This window comes from Conger conger, chromosome 5 (genome assembly GCF_963514075.1).
Source record: "Conger conger chromosome 5, fConCon1.1, whole genome shotgun sequence".
Taxonomy (NCBI): Eukaryota; Metazoa; Chordata; class Actinopteri; order Anguilliformes; family Congridae; genus Conger; species Conger conger.
The window spans coordinates 65,096,815-65,114,314 of record NC_083764.1 but is presented as its reverse complement, the minus strand read 5'-3'; the positions used below and the strand labels follow the sequence as shown (position 1 = coordinate 65,114,314).

General features: G+C 47.7%; 1 protein-coding gene across 1 annotated transcript in view; it reads left to right on the top strand.

Annotated features, from left to right (window-relative positions):
* LOC133128984 (potassium/sodium hyperpolarization-activated cyclic nucleotide-gated channel 2-like) overlaps positions 1-17,500 on the top strand; it is a 59,472-nt gene that overhangs the window by 37,814 nt on the left and 4,158 nt on the right. Inside the window, 3 exon segments of the mRNA XM_061242789.1 lie at positions 8,049-8,195; positions 9,556-9,796; positions 16,601-16,765. Coding sequence (XP_061098773.1) covers positions 8,049-8,195; positions 9,556-9,796; positions 16,601-16,765 — 553 coding nt within the window.

Below are 17,500 nucleotides of genomic sequence, written 5' to 3'. Positions count from 1 at the left end.
TTGACCCCCGACCCTGTAGCATTTACAGTATTCTGTGAAAAGCGCAATAGAAATAAAATCTAAAACCTTTCTTGTCCAATCCAAGAAGGGCCGTTGTGGGTGGGGGCTCGAGCCAATCACTACAACAGCTGGTTCAACTAATCAGCCAATCAGGGGCTTGGATTGAATCATTTTGTCTTCTAGCAATCACCTAAACCAGGGAATTATCAAATCACGGTCCTCAAGGGCCGAGAACTGCTGCTTTTCCACCCTCCCTTTACCTGGGAGTCACGTTGTGAAAATGAACGCTTTCGAATCGCTTATTTTCCTTCTCCTGCAGTGTGAGGATAATGTGTTTGCAGTGTGAGGTTAATGTGTTTGCAGTGTGAGGTTAGTGTGTTTGTGTTTGCAGTGTGAGGTTAATGTGTCTGCAGTGTGAGGTCAATGTATCTACAGTGTGAGGTTAATGTGTCTGCAGTGTGAGGTTAATGTGTTTGTGTTTGCAGTGTGAGGTTAACGTGTTTGTGTTTGCAGTGTGAGGTTAATGTGTTTGCAGTGTGAGGTTAATGTGTCTGCAGTGTGAGGTTGATGTGTTTGCAGTGTGAGGTTGATGTGTTTGCAGTGTGAGGTTGATGTGTTTGCAGTGTGAGGTTAATGTGTTTGCAGTGTGAGGTTGATGTGTTTGTGTTTGCAGTGTGAGGTTAATGTGTTTGCAGTGTGAGGTTGATGTGTTTGTGTTTGCAGTGTGAGGTTAATGTGTTTGCAGTGTGAGGTTGATGTGTTTGTGTTTGCAGTGTGAGGTTAATGTGTTTGCAGTGTGAGGTTAATGTGTCTGCAGTGTGAGGTTAATGTGTCTGCAGTGTGAGGTTAATGTGTCTGCAGTGTGAGGTTGATGAGTTTGCAGTGTGAGGTTAATGTGTCTGCAGTGTGAGGTTAATGTGAGGTTAATGTGTCTGCAGTGTGAGGTTAATGGGTCTGCAGTGTGAGGTTAATGTGTTTGCAGTGTGAGGTTAATGTGTTTGAGTTTGCAGTGTGAGGTTAATGTGTTTGCAGTGTGAGGTTGATGAGTTTGCAGTGTGAGGTTAATGTGTCTGCAGTGTGAGGTTAATGTGTCTGCAGTGTGAGGTTGACTGGAGAGCAGTGAAGCACAAACGCATTAAAAGTGGAGAATCAGATCTGATCACTGATCTCCTGGGATTGTCACGCTCCACAGTCTCTCAGAGAATGGTGCAAAAAAACAAAAAAAACATCCAGTGAGCAGCAGTTCTGTGGGCGAAATCGCCTTGATAATGAGAGGGGTCAGGAAGGTGACAGTAACGCAAATAAGCACACATTACAACAGTGGTGCCCAGAAGAGCATCTCTGAGCACACAATACGTCAGACCTCTTCAGTGGATAGGCTACAGCAGCAGAAGAACAATGAGTCTGAAATATAGAGTCAAATACCTAATAAAGTGCTCACTGAGTGCACATGCGGTGCCTGTTGGTCAAGGTCGTGGGTTCTCTCTCTCTGCTCCCTTCCAGTGGTCTCAGGCCTGACGTTATGCTTTTTGTTTTGCTAATCTGTCATTGGGTGATTTATAGCGCCGTGTTCTGTGCCCTGGGTGCTCTGGGATACAGATCTACGGCACCTTTCTGGTGATAACCCACCTTTCTGTGTTAGCATTAATGTGAAAATCCTGCCTCTTGTTCTTCACAGCTTTTATTTTGGGAGAGGAGGAGAGGGAGAGAGAGAGAGAGGGAGAGAGAGAGAGGGAGAGGGAGGGAGAGGAGGAGAGGGAGGGAGAGAGAGAGAGGGAGAGGAGGAAAAGGAGGAGAGGAGGGAGAGAGAGAGAGAGGGAGGGAGCGGAGGAGAGAAGGAGAGGGAGGGGGAGAGAGAGAGGGAGAGGAAGGTCTTTGGCTAAAACCAGGATAAAGACAGGCAGCGATTTGCCTACCACAGTGTAATTTATATAACACCGTGCCCCCCCCCCAAAGGCAGAGTTTAAAAGTCAGCGTTTAAAGCAGTGACAGGAGCAATAACTCAGTCTGTGCCAGGGGGAACGTCTCTTTCTCTCCTGCTCTGACACTTTGGCTGTTCTGCCCTTTCTCGGCTGCCAGTTATGGTGCGTTAATCAACGGGTTCTTTTCAAAAACCCGAATAAAAGTCAAGTTTCTGAAGAATGAGTTTGTTCCGCACCGTAGATTACTGCCAGATCATCCTTGTTTTTTTTGGGTTGCCAGACTGGTTTTTACGATCCTAAACCAACATTACTGTCTGCCAGAGCTGCCAGATCACAATAAAAGTCCAACTCTTGGATTACTACAGCAATCTGTTGCAAAATTAAAACCTGAAAAATCAGTAAACTACTAAAATGAATAAAATTACTAAACTGCAGACTGTGCTTCGAAACATATCTATCTTCAAATTATGTTACATTTCTGGCATTTGGCATATTCTTATCCAACAAACAACTTGTTTTACACTTTTAAAATGCCAATTTTAACACTCCCGTGGCGCACTTGTTTGCAAAAGCTATTTAAAAACCAAAACTTTAAAAGATGGCAAAGATAGTGAATTGGAGACACTTTAAAAGATGGTAAAGATGTTGTTGAGTTGCATTAGCTAATGACACAGACACGGCAGAGAACATTAGGATGATTCGGAGGCCCTTGATTGGCTGAATCCTACGGCCCCTGAGTGTCTGGTTTCTGCTTGTGGCCCTCGGGAGCGGGAGCTCGGAAGTCCGTCTCTTGGACGACGGCACTGTGTTGGACGCAGAGCGAAAGGCCAGCTCGTTGTGAGCTGAATGTGAGCTGAATGTGAGCTGAATGTGAGCTGGCTTATTCGCCATTTAGCCCATGGACATGAAGACTGCAGACTCAGAACCTGACAACCACCCTCAGGCTGATCCCTGTGCTGATCCCCTGTGCTGATCTCCCCGTGCTGATCTCCCTGTGCTGATCTCCCTGTGCTGATCCCCTGTGCTGATCTCCCTGTGCTGACCCCCTGTGCTGATCTATTGTGCTGATCCCCTGTGCTGATCCTCTGTGCTGATCTCCCTGTCATGATCCCCTGTGCTGATCCCCTGTGCTGATCCCCTGTGCTGATCCTTTGTGCTGATCCTCTGTGCTGATCCTCTGTGCTGATCTCCCTGTGCTGATCCCCTGTGCTGATCTCCCTGTGCTGATCCCCTGTGCTGATCCCCTGTGCTGATCTCCCTGTGCTGATCTCCCTGTGCTGATCTCCCTGTGCTGATCCCCTGTGCTGATCCCCAGGGGCTCTGTCCATCTCTGTCCGCGCTCCTTGTCCCCTGAGCTCCACCCATCAGCAGAGCCGAGTAAAAGAGTTGAGAAGAAATCGAGAAATTGTGAATTAGACAAATGCCACAGAGAGGTGGACCCACAGGTCAGTTACAGACGTGGCAGGTGGGGAGAGGTGGACCCACAGGTCAGTTACAGACGTGGCAGGTGGGGAGAGGTGGATCCACAGGTCAGTTACAGACGTGGCAGGTGGGGAGAGGTGGACCCACAGGTTGATCTTGCGTGCCACACGTTTCCAAAGTGAGGGCCAAGGAGACATGAGAAGTAAAACGTATGAAAGTGAATCCGGATTTAACCTGGATGTCTGCTGCTTGGGCCACCCCTCTGTGACCATAACTCAGCGGTGACTCATCGATGACTCAGCACGGAGCCCCGCCCGCCCCGTCAGCCAATGGCTGAAAGGCTCGGTGAGGAGCAGGCTGGGTTCACACTGTAGGGAGGCCCGTGCTGTTGAGTTCTACCTCTCCATTCCTCCCTCCTTTCTCTCTCTTCCTCTCTCTCCTCTGGGAGACTATTATCCTCTCCCATTAGTCATTCTCCCCCTCTCTCTCTCTCTCTCTCTCTCTCTCTCTATCTCTCTCCCTCTCTCTCTGTAGAGGGGGAAATGGCCACTGAAGGTGACACAGGGGTTGTAAATCTGCAGTGTTCTCTCATGGCAGTTTGAGCCGTTCGTTCAGACCCTAATCCCCCCTGTGCGTTCCCAGGGTGTTACCTTCCCAGGGTGTTGCCTTCACAGGGTGTTACCTTCCCAGGGTGTCACCTTCACAGGGTGTTACCTTCACAGGGTGTTACCTTCACAGTGTGTTGCCTTCCCAGGGTGTTACATTCACAGGGTGTTATAGTCACAGGGTGTTATAATCACAGGGTGTCATAGTCACAGGGTGTTATAATCACAGGGTGTCATAGTCACAGGGTGTTATAATCACAGGGTGTTATAGTCACAGGGTGTTATAATCACAGGGTGTTATAATCACAGGGTGTTATAATCACAGGGTGTCATAGTCACAGGGTGTTATAGTCACAGGGTGATATAATCACAGGGTGTTATAATCACAGGGTGTTATAGTCACAGGGTGTTATAATCACAGGGTGTTATAGTCACAGGGTGTTATAATCACAGGGTGTTATAATCACAGGGTGTCATAGTCACAGGGTGTTATAATCACAGGGTGTTATAATCACAGGGTGTTATAATCACAGGGTGTTATAATCGCAGGGTGTTATAATCGCAGGGTGTTATAATCACAGGGTGTTATAATCACAGGGTGTTATAATCACAGGGTGTTATAATCACAGGGTGTTATAATCGCAGGGTGTCATAGTCACAGGGTGTCATAGTCACAGGGTGTTATAATCGCAGGGTGTTATAGTCACAGGGTGTTATAATCACAGGGTGTTATAGTCACAGGGTGTTATAGTCACAGGGTGTTATAATCACAGGGTGTTATAATCACAGGGTGTTATAATCACAGGGTGTCATAGTCACAGGGTGTTGTATTCATTCATCCATTTGCTCATTAAGTTTTTATTTATTTATTTATTATTATTTTTAAGCATTCTGGGATGGAATTTTTAGCTGAAGGTCACGGAAGGTCGTTGTCCCTGGATACAGACGGGTGAGGGCTGCAGTTCTCATGCTCTCGGTTCTGCATTATTCATGATTTCTTGCAAGATTTCAGTTTTCCTTTTTTTTGCCGCGGTGCTGTGACATTCCTTTGCTGTTATTTGCACCAATTAAAGACACACTAACTGTGGGAGACTGCCAGGTTTTTTCTTTTCTATTTTAAAAACCTTGATATTCTTGGTTTTTTATGTATTTCAGCTGTGACTCGAATGCCAGGTCTGCTGGTGTAATTGCTGTTGTGAAATTGACTTAACCCATCAAACAGTTATGTGCCAAGCAAAAACAGCTATTCATTACACCAAATATTATATATTTTTAATGCTGCTAAATCTTGGTAATTTGGAGGATAGGGCACTGAAATACCTGCAGGCATCTGTACGTAAACTCATCTGTACATAGACTAATCTGTACGTAAACTGATAAACTCATCTGTTCAAGATCTCATAAGTCAATGATTTTGTCTCGCTAAGGGAAATGCCTGGGACCCAGGAGGTTGGTGGTTCAAGCCTCGCAGTGGCCACAATAAGATCCATGCAGTTATTGGGCTCTTGAACAAGACCATTTACCCTACATTGCTCCAGGGGGGATTGTCTCCTGCTTAGTCTAAGCAACTGAAAGTTACTTTGGATAAAAGTCAGCCAAATAACGCATTATTATAATTATACTTGATCATCTCTGCAATTTATGGAAAATAACGGTAAAGAAAGGAAAAACACCAATGCCTTTCTGGTGTAATTAACCATGCTGGTATCCAGGGGATACTGCTGAAGAAATTAATTAAATTCTTGTTAACTAGCACATCCGCCGAATCAATTAAATTCATTTTTATTTTATTTTTTTCTTTACAGAAAACCGTTACACAAATTTACAGAGTACTTTACAGAGTAGCAGAAGCAGAAGATAATTCTCCTTTTCTGGTCTTCAGCAGGTGTCACTGGTCTGGCTGAGGGTGTCTGTAAAAGAATACCCCACACACACTACTCCTTTATGGAACAAGCTATTCAGGTCCTATTTATAGCATTGTGGTAATGACATCACCCTATTACAGTGTTATAAATAGGACCTGAAGTGTTTACGAAGACCTGAGGGCCAAAACACAGATTTTCTTTCTCTTTCTTTTTCTCTCACGCATGCATGCACGCACGCGCACACACACACACACACACACACACACCAGAGCCCTGTTTAATGAGGCAAAGAGGGTCTCAATGGAGTTTGAAAATATGTTCCATATTTATGCTGTAATTATTTTTCAAAAGATTTCCTCCAGGGAAAGTACCCATATCGACTATACATGAAGCCGGCTGGGCAGAATTTTTATTTTTATTTTTTTGGACAAACCTTCTTAGACGAACCACCCAAGGGGCCTTCTGAAACTGTACGAGAGAAACGAGGTGAAATTGAACAGGGATTTAGAGGACGAGAGGGACTGTGAATGCTGACAGAGAGGAGCCTAACGGTCTGGTCTGGCGCCCTCTATCTGCAGTCTGGTGGTACTGCGGTCCCACCTCTCCTCCAAGACCCGCAGCCCCGAACTGTGTGGATGTTCTACCGCCCCCCCCCCCCTCCCGGCACCCCCTCCCGGGAGTGTAGAGGAGATCCCCGCCTCCCTCTTAACCGAAGCGAGCTCTTCGTTGGCGGAGGAGGAGGAGGAGGAGGAGGACTGTGGCAACGTGTCATTAGCGGTCTCGCTGTGAGGTCACGGACCCAGAAATGTAATCACAAAGGAAGAATAAAACAAAGCCACAGTCCCCGCCCCCCTTTCCTCCTCCTCGGTCGGATCAATACGCATTACTGGCGTGATGTACGTATAATTAGCCAAAGTTAATAACCAGGAGAGAAATTGCACGGTTACGTCAACGATCATACCATTTCCACTCTCCCTCTGTGCGGCTTAATCACACTCACTGCCAGGACCAGCCGCTATATACAGTATATTTTTAGCTATGCCATTTTACTTTAGCATAGAAACATAGGCATTGCTGTTAAAATGTGTATATAAACAATAATAAATAGAATAATAATTTGAAGATCTCTGTTGAAATCTGTTTCTTTCTTTCTTCTCCCTCTCCCTCTCTCTCTCTCTCTCTCACCCTCACCCTTGCTACTGTAATATTGTATTTTTTTAATCAGTTTTTTTTTTTTGGGCGAGGGTGGGGGGATAGGGGGGGTGAGAAAATAGAATTCGCACTTCTGCGTGTCTTCCGGAAAGTTACAGGCACGGAAGGTGGGTTATATCCTGGCCTCGGTACGACAAGATTAAAGAGATTCGCAAAGTGAACTACATTTGAGTTCAGTTCGCAGAGTGAGGGGGCGTAATTGGAAATTGTCAAAGGATAAATTCCACACAGAAATTAGGAAGTATTTTTTCACACAGAGACTGGTAACTATGTGGAATAGCTTGTCTGGACATGTAGTGGGGACCAAAACACTGGGGGTTTTCAAGACCAGGCTTGATATGGTGCTAAATACTATTTTGCTTTCAGCACACTTTAGTGGTAGGAAAACGTCCTGGGCAGAATGGCTTGTTGTCGTTATGTTACAGTGTGTTATGTCAGGCCATGACAATGGCACCTGGGCTGGCTGAAGTTCACACCTCTGTCCTCGTGTTCTGAGGGCTTGCCATGAAATTATGAACGTTCTAAACCTACCAAAACTCAAGTTACAAATGAAGACAATCACCATCTTATAATTATTCATGCATTAGTAAGTAATATCCGCTAGATTTTTTTGCAAAGGGGCATCCAAGCATCACCGCTTATTCCAGGTCAGGGTCAGGGTCTAAATGTACTTGAGGGGTGCTTGGGCCTATCCCAGAATGCACTGGGCAAGAGGCAGGAATACACCTTGGACAGGTCACCAATCCATCACAGGACATGTGCACCATTCACTCACATGCCGAACCTGGAGAGGAAAGCCATGCAGACGCAGGGAGAACATGGCACAGGAAGTCACTCTGAGTCATCTCTGCATGTAGACCGTAGATATTCTGTTGTGTCTTTTCCTCCTATTGTCCTGCAGAAGTCAACCCATGAAAGTCTTACTTCGTGATGTCTGTCCAGTCCTTGGACAAGGCAAACGCTCTCTTTCTTTCTCTCCTTCTCATTCATCCCTCTCTCTCTCTCTCTCTCTCCCTCTGCAGTATAAACAAGTGGAGCAGTACATGTCCTTCCACAAACTTCCGGCGGACTTCCGGCAGAAGATCCACGATTACTACGAGCACCGGTACCAGGGGAAGATGTTCGACGAGGAGAGCATCCTGGAGGAACTCAACGAACCACTACGGGAGGTGAGAGAGGGCAGGGGGAAGGGGTCTCTCTCTGTGTGCTTCCAGAACCTTCCGCCATCTTCACCCTCCCCCATCATCATCATCATCATCATCATCATCGTTCACCTGAGACCCCGCATTGTTAACCCTTTCAGGCCCAACAGTGCCATATAGCATTATTTACCTTTTCAACCCATCAAAAGAACTGCTATGATACTGTTTCTGAGCCGTTTGCCTGCTCAGCCTGCAGTGCCCCCTACTGGTCACAGCACTCACAGCTAGTACATTTCATTGCGTAAATAAATACTGCTTTTTATAGCAGAGATTCTTGTATTTGCCTCACAGCTGCACAGACATAGACACACGTGTAGCAGACATTCCATACATGCAATGCAGCTCAACGTGCTTCACATTGGAGCAGATCCATCCATCCTTCCATCCATTATCTTAACCCGCTTATCCTGAACAGGGTCGCAGGGGGGCTGGAGCCTATCCCAGCATACATTGGGCGAAAGGCAGGAATACACCCTGGACAGGTTGCCAGTCCATCGCAGGGCACACACACCATTCACTCACACACTCATACCCACGGGCAATTTAGACTCTCCAATCAGCCTAACCTGCATGTCTTTGGACCAGAGTACCCGGAGGAAACCCGCGCAAACACGGGGAGAACATGCATACTCCACACAGAGAGACACTGGCCAACCGGGATTTGAACCCAGGACCTCCTTGCTGTGAGGCTTGTAGCAGGTCAAATAATAATAATACAACAAAGCAGAGATACATTAAGGTACATGAAAAGAAAATGGCGGCTTACAAACTGCCTTTCTGTGACGAGTGTCTGCAGCCCAGCTTCAGTTACCAACCGACACTTCAGCCTGCTCTGCCTTCCGCCCGACCAACCGACACTTCAGCCTGCTCTGCTCTCCGCCCCGACCAAGCTCCGGCAGACTGACACATTTCTCGATCTTTTTTAATACTGACACGCCGTGAATAGCGTCGGCTAGATTGGCAGGAGATGGGATGTGGGGGAGTTGTTGTTTTTTCTCTCTTTATTCTCTTAAGATGCACCGTGTCGGTGTTGCTCTGCAAGTACCTGGGCGTGATATAGCAAGGTGTTTGTGACAAGTACTGTAATATCTCTCTCTCTCTCTCTCTCTCCCCCTCTCTCCCCCTCTCTCTCCCTCTCTCTCTCCCCCTCTCTCTTCCTCTCTCTCTCTCTCCCTCTCTCTCTTCCTCTCTCTCTCCCTCTCTCTCCCCCCCTCTCTCTTCCTCTCTCTCTCTCTCCCTCTCTCTCTCTCCCCCTCTCTCTCTCTCTCTCTCTCTCTCCTCCTCTCTCCCTCTCTCTCTCTCTCTATCTCTCTCTCTCTTTGCCCAGGAAATCGTCAACTTTAACTGCAGGAAGCTGGTGGCCTCCATGCCCCTGTTCGCCAACGCCGAGCCCAACTTCGTCACGGCGATGCTGACCAAGCTGCGCTTCGAGGTCTTCCAGCCGCGGGACTACATCATCCGCGAGGGCACCATCGGCAAGAAGATGTACTTCATCCAGCACGGGGTGGTGAGCGTGCTCACCAAGGGCACCATGGGAATGAAGCTCTCCGACGGATCCTACTTCGGAGGTGTGGCTCAGTCCGCCGTCCGACGTGCAGAAAACGTCCCGTTTGAAAGTCGGTGGCGTTCGGCTTTTGAAAGTCGGTGGTGTTCGGCTTTTGAAAGTCGGTGGTGTTTGGCTTCTTGGTCGGTTGGGCGGGGCGTACGTTGTCACGGGTTACGAAGTTGGGGGGGGGGGGGGGGGCTGTGGTCGGATGCCATCTCGCACCTTTAGCGAGGTGTGATTGCGACAACCAAAGGGATAGATAGCCAAAACTATACATGCTCCCGACCACCTCCTGATTGGTCAAAGGAAAATCGAAACACAGACTCTCCTCTGTGTGTCGCAATGTGAAGGTCTCACACTTTATGATGATTTTTGATCTGAAAATACAATTTAAAAAAAAACTCTCTAACCAATCAGGTGATGGCCTTTAAAGGTAAGCAGACACATTTTTGAGCGTCAACCTCTTGATTGACATCATATGCAGAAGAACACACTTTTATACCATTTACATTTTACATTTTTGTCATTTGGCAGACGCTTTTAATCCAAAGCGACTTACAAGTGCATAGGTTCTTCCACAAGTTAAAGCATTACATCCATAACTAGTAAAATACACATGAAGTGTTGTTCTAAACATATAGTCATCATAAGTGCAATTTTATTTATTTATTTATTTTTTGGGGTTAGACAAGAGGGATAGGGATATCAGAAAGGGGGGCGGGGGAAGCTACAGGCAGCGACATCACCCAGGGGTGGGAGGGATAAGTATCAGCAATTATACAAGACTTTGGATTGGTTGGTGGAATGCCTTTAAATCCTGTACATTTAACTGTTGTTGTGTTGCCTTTCGCTATTAAACTACAATTAATTGGTGTCTCAGGGAAAGTTCATCAGACAACAGTGCCCCCTTTGGTCAATTGATAGAATGCAGCATGAAAAGAAGCAGACTTGCTTGATTTTTTTTTCTGATTGATTTTTTAAACTTTTTGAACAGATTAGGGCAGTACAGAGATGAGTATTCACAACTATGACATAAGAGAAAAGCAAAATAAAGAGATAAAATCTTAAAACATGCCGTGACCTGGCTAAAGATGTTATATGAAGGTGCTATGGAGTGATGTAAGCACACCAGCAAGCCCATTCTGGTCGTCATGGAGACAGTGTGTGTGAGAGGCGTCTCCTTCCATTGTTCCATTGAGGTCAGTCTCCTTTGTTTTTGACATCGCTTTTAACCGACTCACGTTATGTCACGCTGTACTGAGAAAGGACTGGGCGAAAAGATGCAAAAAGATGTTATGTAACTTACCTTTTGCTTAAAGGTAAGCAGACAAATTTGTGAGCGTCTACCTTTTGATTGACATCATACGCAGAAGAACACACTTTTATACCAGCTCTAGAGTCGGCTACAGGCAGCGACATCACCCAGGGGTGGGCGGGATAAGTATCAGCAATTATACAAGACTTTGGATTGGTTGGTGGATGCTTTTGCATAACAAGAATCAAATGTTGAATTGTTGAACCTTGTCGTCATCCATCCAAGAAGCCGTTGGCTCGCTAAATGTGGCAGTATTATAGAGAGGGTCGCTTGCAGTTAGACCCCGCAGTAGGTCTGACAGTAGACCCCGCAGTAGGTCTGGCAGTAGACCCCGCAGTAGGTCTGGCAGTAGACCCCGCAGTAGGTCTGACAGTAGACCCCGCAGTAGGTCTGGCAGTAGACCCCGCAGTAGGTCTGACAGTAGACCCCGCAGTAGGTCTGACAGTAGACCCCGCAGTAGGTCTGACAGTAGACCCCGCAGTAGGTCTGGCAGTAGACCCTGCAGTAGGTTCCACAGTAGACCCCGCAGTAGACCCTGCAGTAGGTTCCACAGTAGACCCCGCAGTAGGTCTGACAGTAGACCCTGCAGTAGGTTCCACAGTAGACCCCGCAGTAGACCCTGCAGTAGGTTCCACAGTAGACCCCGCAGTAGGTCTGGCAGTAGACCCCGCAGTAGGTCTGGCAGTAGACCCTGCAGTAGGTCTGGCAGTAGACCCCGCAGTAGGTCTGGCAGTATACCTCGCAGTAGGTCTGGCAGTAGACCCTGCAGTAGGTCTGGCAGTAGACCCCGCAGTAGGTCTGACAGTAGACCCCGCAGTAGGTCTGGCAGTAGACCCTGCAGTAGGTCTGGCAGTAGACCCTGCAGTAGGTTCCACAGTAGACCCCGCAGTAGGTCTGACAGTAGACCCTGCAGTAGGTTCCACAGTAGACCCCGCAGTAGGTCTGGCAGTAGACCCCGCAGTAGGTCTGGCAGTAGACCCTGCAGTAGGTCTGGCAGTAGACCCCGCAGTAGGTCTGGCAGTAGACCCCGCAGTAGGTCTGGCAGTAGACCCCACAGTAGGTCTGGCAGTAGACCCCACAGTAGGTCTGGCAGTAGACCCCACAGTAGGTCTGGCAGTAGACCCCGCAGTAGGTCTGGCAGTAGACCCTGCAGTAGGTCTGGCAGTAGACCCTGCAGTAGGTCTGGCAGTAGACCCTGCAGTAGGTCTGGCAGTAGACCCTGCAGTAGGTTCCACAGTAGACCCCGCAGTAGGTCTGACAGTAGACCCTGCAGTAGGTTCCACAGTAGACCCCGCAGTAGGTCTGGCAGTAGACCCCGCAGTAGGTCTGGCAGTATACCCCGCAGTAGGTCTGGCAGTAGACCCCGCAGTAGGTCTGGCAGTAGACCCCGCAGTAGGTCTGGCAGTAGACCCCACAGTAGGTCTGGCAGTAGACCCTGCAGTAGGTCTGGCAGTAGACCCCACAGTAGGTCTGGCAGTAGACCCCACAGTAGGCCCCGCAGTAGGACCCGCAGCAGGCCTGTGACAGAAGCCCTTTGTGCTGCGGTGTGTAGATTTATTCCGCCGGGCCCCTCGTGCCGGGGGGAGAGCAGTCCGCTCACAGCTCCGTGACGGGAAGGCATTCATCTTCTCAAAGCGTTTGTTTTTCCGTGCGGTCCGTGCGGGTGTCTGGAGGAAGATATGTCTCTTTTTTTCTCCCCGGCACAAAGGCACTCTGACGCCCACTCGGTTTGTTCTTTTCGACGGGCTCACAGATCTCCCTCCTGCCTGTCAGGCCACTCAACAGCTCGCGCTCCCAAATGCTGCAGTATTGGGGTACGGCTGGGGGCTCAGTCACCCCGCCACCCCCCCGCCGTCTCCGCTGGGCGACCGCGTCGCGCTCCTCCTCCCGCGCGGGATTAAACTCGCCGAGAAAATGACACTATTCACGACGTAATAAACACCGTGTCAAAAATCCGTCGGGAAGCTCGTGAAACTCCGGTTTTATAACTGTAGCAATTTTACAGGACTTTTGATTGGCAGGTGGGTTGGGCCTGGGGGAGGTCTGGTCTTGCTGTGCATTTACCTGAGTGAGTTTACCTGAGTTTACCTGAGTTCACCTGAGTTCACCTGAGTTTACCTGAGTTTACCTGAGTTCACCTGAGTTTACCTGAGTTCATCACTGACCCTGAGTCTCATGGAGTTCATCATACGACATGGCTCAGGCAGTAAGAGCAGTCGTCTCATTGGCTCAGGCAGTAAGAGCAGTCGTCTCATTGGCTCAGGCTGTAAGAGCAGTCGTCTCATTGGCTCAGGCTGTAAGAGCAGTCGTCTCATTGGCTCAGGCTGTAAGAGCAGTCGTCTCATTGGCTCAGGCAGTAAGAGCAGTCGTCTCATTGGCTCAGGCAGTAAGAGCAGTCGTCTCATTGGCTCAGGCTGTAAGAGCAGTCGTCTCATTGGCACAGGCTGTAAGAGCAGTCATCTCATTGGCTCAGGCTGTAAGAGCAGTCGTCTCATTGGCTCAGGCAGTAAGAGCAGTCGTCTCATTGGCTCAGGCTGTAAGAGCAGTCGTCTCATTGGCTCAGGCAGTAAGAGCGGTCGTCTCATTGGCTCAGGCAGTAAGAGCAGTCGTCTCATTGGCTCAGGCGGTAAGAGCAGTCGTCTCATTGGCTCAGGCAGTAAGAGCGGTCGTCTCATTGGCTCAGGCAGTAAGAGCGGTCGTCTCATTGGCTCAGGCAGTAAGAGCGGTCGTCTCATTGGCTCAGGCAGTAAGAGCAGTCGTCTGGCAGTCAGAGGGTTGCCGGCTTGATCCCCCGCCCGGGCTGTGTTGAAGTGTCCCTGAGCAAGACGCCTAACCCCCAAATGCTCCTGACGAGCTGGTCGGGGCCTTGCATGGCAGCCAATCGCCGTCGTTGTGTGAGTGTGTGTATGAATGGGTGAATGGAGAAGCATCAATTGTACAGCGCTTTGGATAAAGGCGCTATATAAATGCCTGCTATTTACCATTTACCATCATAAAATAGGGCCCCCTTTGGTCAACGGATAGACTGCAATGTGAAAATAAACAGAATTGCTTGTTTTTTAGTTTTTTGTTAATTTTTTTTACAGACATCGGTATTCCCAACTGGGAGATAAGCGAAAAGTCAAATAAAAGATGATCTTAAAGCATCTTATTACACGTCTAAAAATGTTAGGACAACATGCTTCATGTAATATGTCACCAAAAAGTATAAGTTATATACAACATGAGCTCTCAAATGCTAGATTTCTCAGTTGTTGTCCTTCATTGAGGAACCTGGTCCACTGGTCTTTTAGCAGAGAGGGCAAAGACAGGCGATGTCTCACTTTTAGAATCCCACCCCATCCTCTGATTGGCCAGATAGGACAGCCCAGCGTATCAGCATGGGAACGGGGTTTGCTGGTTTTATCTGTTGGAAAAGGCAGTTCCCGTTTTCTCTCCTGATGCGATCCTCGACGCAACCCCATTACTTAACCCCCCCTCCTGCACGAACTGTAGGGCGTTGTGGAGTTAAACCCTTACACACTCGCCCAACGATTTTTACAGCCCGTTAAGGACCTAGTGCTTACCGGGGAAAATGCCAGGTACTTATTCGGTAACTATTTGTGTTTCAGTGGTAATTACTATGAAACGGGCTGTAAAACGTATTTACATAGTCCTCATTTAGGGTACTTGCTGACTTGGTTTCATCGCACCTGCCACTGAAATCAAGGTAGTTGCCTAATAATTACGCACGTAGCTGCATTCACGCAGAAAAACGAGGTAGCTAATGGGCTATTAGAATAAAGCGTTACCAAAAAAAACGCATTAAAATGTATGACAACGTAAGTATGATTAAGGGATGCTTTTCGCCTTCATTACGGTAAAACATGTTTGTTTCAGGAGTTATGTCTCCGTCTTCGGGGGCGTAGTTTAAAATATTCAGTCAGACAGACAGACATCTGACTGCACAATCAGCATCATAATCGGCGTGATTGTTGCCGGCGTTTTATTTTCAGCGAGTTTTTATTTTTTTACCCAGCTTAAGAGGCTGTCTGCTGACGCACGTTTACCATTCATCCGTCACACCGGGTAAAGCACAGAGCAGGTAGATTCTTTCTGCGCCTTTGTGCTGTTAGAAAGCACTCAGGAGCGCGTGAGTCAGCTTCTCGTGGATGGGACGGAAGGAGGGGTTTCTGGGATGGTAGTTGGAGTGAATCGATCTCAATCTTACGGTTTTGTTTCTTTTTAAAGTAAATTAAGCTAAATCAATAAGGCAATAGTCTTTCCAATATCGTAAAGCATTCTGCTTCATTACGTCCTAACGAGAAGGTTTGAGCCGGAGCAACGTTGGCTAATTATCCGTCTTTATCAAATCAGGACAAAAGCGTTTCATCTCACACCTCGGGATCGCTGAATGATCCATCCCCCACGTGGTCCACCTGGATTTAAGCCGGGTTTTCTATCTCACACGGGCCTGTTCCCGCATCTCAGTGAGATTTTCCACTTTTCCACCCGCCTTCTCTTCCCCCTTTCCGATTGGCCCTTTCTAATGGGGGGAGGAAAACATTTTTTTTTAAGATACAAACTTCCTCAAAAAGCAGAATAAGAATCACAATACAATAAAATTGCAATCTGACTACTAAAAAAGATATTTTTCATCTTGTCTCTCAGAGATTAAAAAGAAAAACCTTTTGTAAAATTATTGATTTTGAAGTTGCCGAAGCCACAATAGTTGTGTTAAAAAATGGTTTCACATGATGGTCACATGAATTGGCATTAACTAATGCAGTTGTTAACATGAATTACAAATACATGAATTAAGCATGGAATTAATGTATTTGTTTAACTAATGTATTAGTTACTTATACATTAGCAAACCTTGGGATGAGCCATTAACAGTTGTATTTATTCCAATATGAATTGGGATTAACTAATGTAGTTGTTAACATAAATGAATGCTGTACAAATACATAAACAATGCTGTACAGATAAACATCTCAGTAGTTTGTTAAATTGAAAGTTAGTTGGTTAACAACTACATCATGCCAGTTCATGACACCTTATTGCAAAATGTAACCCAACGTAATTTTCAGAAAGCACAATATCTCTCTCCCTCCTCCTCTCTCTCTCTCTCTGTCTCAATGTCTCTCTCTCTCTCTCTCTCTCTCTGTCTCTCTGTCTCTGTAAAATGAGAATGAGAGTAGCAACAACTACTATATGAACAGTAACTATGTGAACTCTCCCCCTCCCCCCTCTCTCTCCCTCTCTCCCCTCTCTCTTTCTCTTATCCTCCCTCTCTCTCCCCTCCCCCCTCTCTTTCTCTCCCATCTCTTTCTCTCCCCTCTCTCTTTCTCTTATCCTCTCTCTCTCCCCCCTCCCTCTCCCTCCCTCTCTCTCCTTCTCTCTCCCCCCTCTCTCTCTCTCTCTCTCCCTCTCTCTCCCCCCCTCTCTCCCTCCCTCCCTCCCTCACTCTCTCTCTCTCTCCCTCCCCCCCTCCCTCTCTCTCTCTCCCTCTCTCTCTCTCTCTCTCAGAGATCTGCCTGTTGACCCGAGGCAGGCGCACAGCCAGTGTCCGTGCGGAGACGTACTGTCGGCTGTACTCTCTGTCCGTGGACAACTTCAACGAGGTCCTGGAGGAGTACCCCATGATGAGGAGGGCCTTCGAGACCGTGGCCATCGACCGGCTGGACCGCATAGGTACCCCCGCCCCCCCAGCAGAGTCATTATAAGAGTGCAGAACACAGAGCTGGTGGAAGCGCACGGAGCTGACGCGCATTTCACACGGCTAACGTCAACTAACGATCGCAAACGTACTTTTAGGTAGTGTGCGGCAAACCAAAATGGCTGCCGATGGGGAAGACGCAGTGAGGACAGAAGTTGTCGATCATTCGGCGGCTGTACTTCATGTATGCAACAGCACTTTAATCTACGTAATATTTGTTCTCACCCAGGGTACGCAGCTAATCAGCGAGCTGGCATTATTAGACCAAGGCCTTGGTGGCAAATTAAATGTGATGTTCACTTAAAATTGTTCAACGGTAACCGACATAGTTCGCCAAAAATGTTGACTGTGCGTCTGACGGGGCCCTGGGGTGTGTGTGGTCAACTCGACTCGAGCCAAACGAGAAGATCCTGTCACTCTCTGTCTGCCACTGTGGGCTGCACTCACACTGACACGTCACTGGCGTAGGCCACTGGACCCACGCAACTGTCGTAGCTGACCTAACACACCCAGTGGTAGTTCTGCTCCACCTGGTTCTGTGTAGGCCCGACTATATTATTGTAGCGATATTTCTGGGCCACGAACAATATTCCCCTGGTAGATTGAGCGCTAATGGGCAGCGTACCTGTTATTAACGATGTGATTAATGCTACCCTGTGTTCAGAAGCGTTTGAAAACGGACAAGATTAGAAGAAAGTTAGACGCGCAGG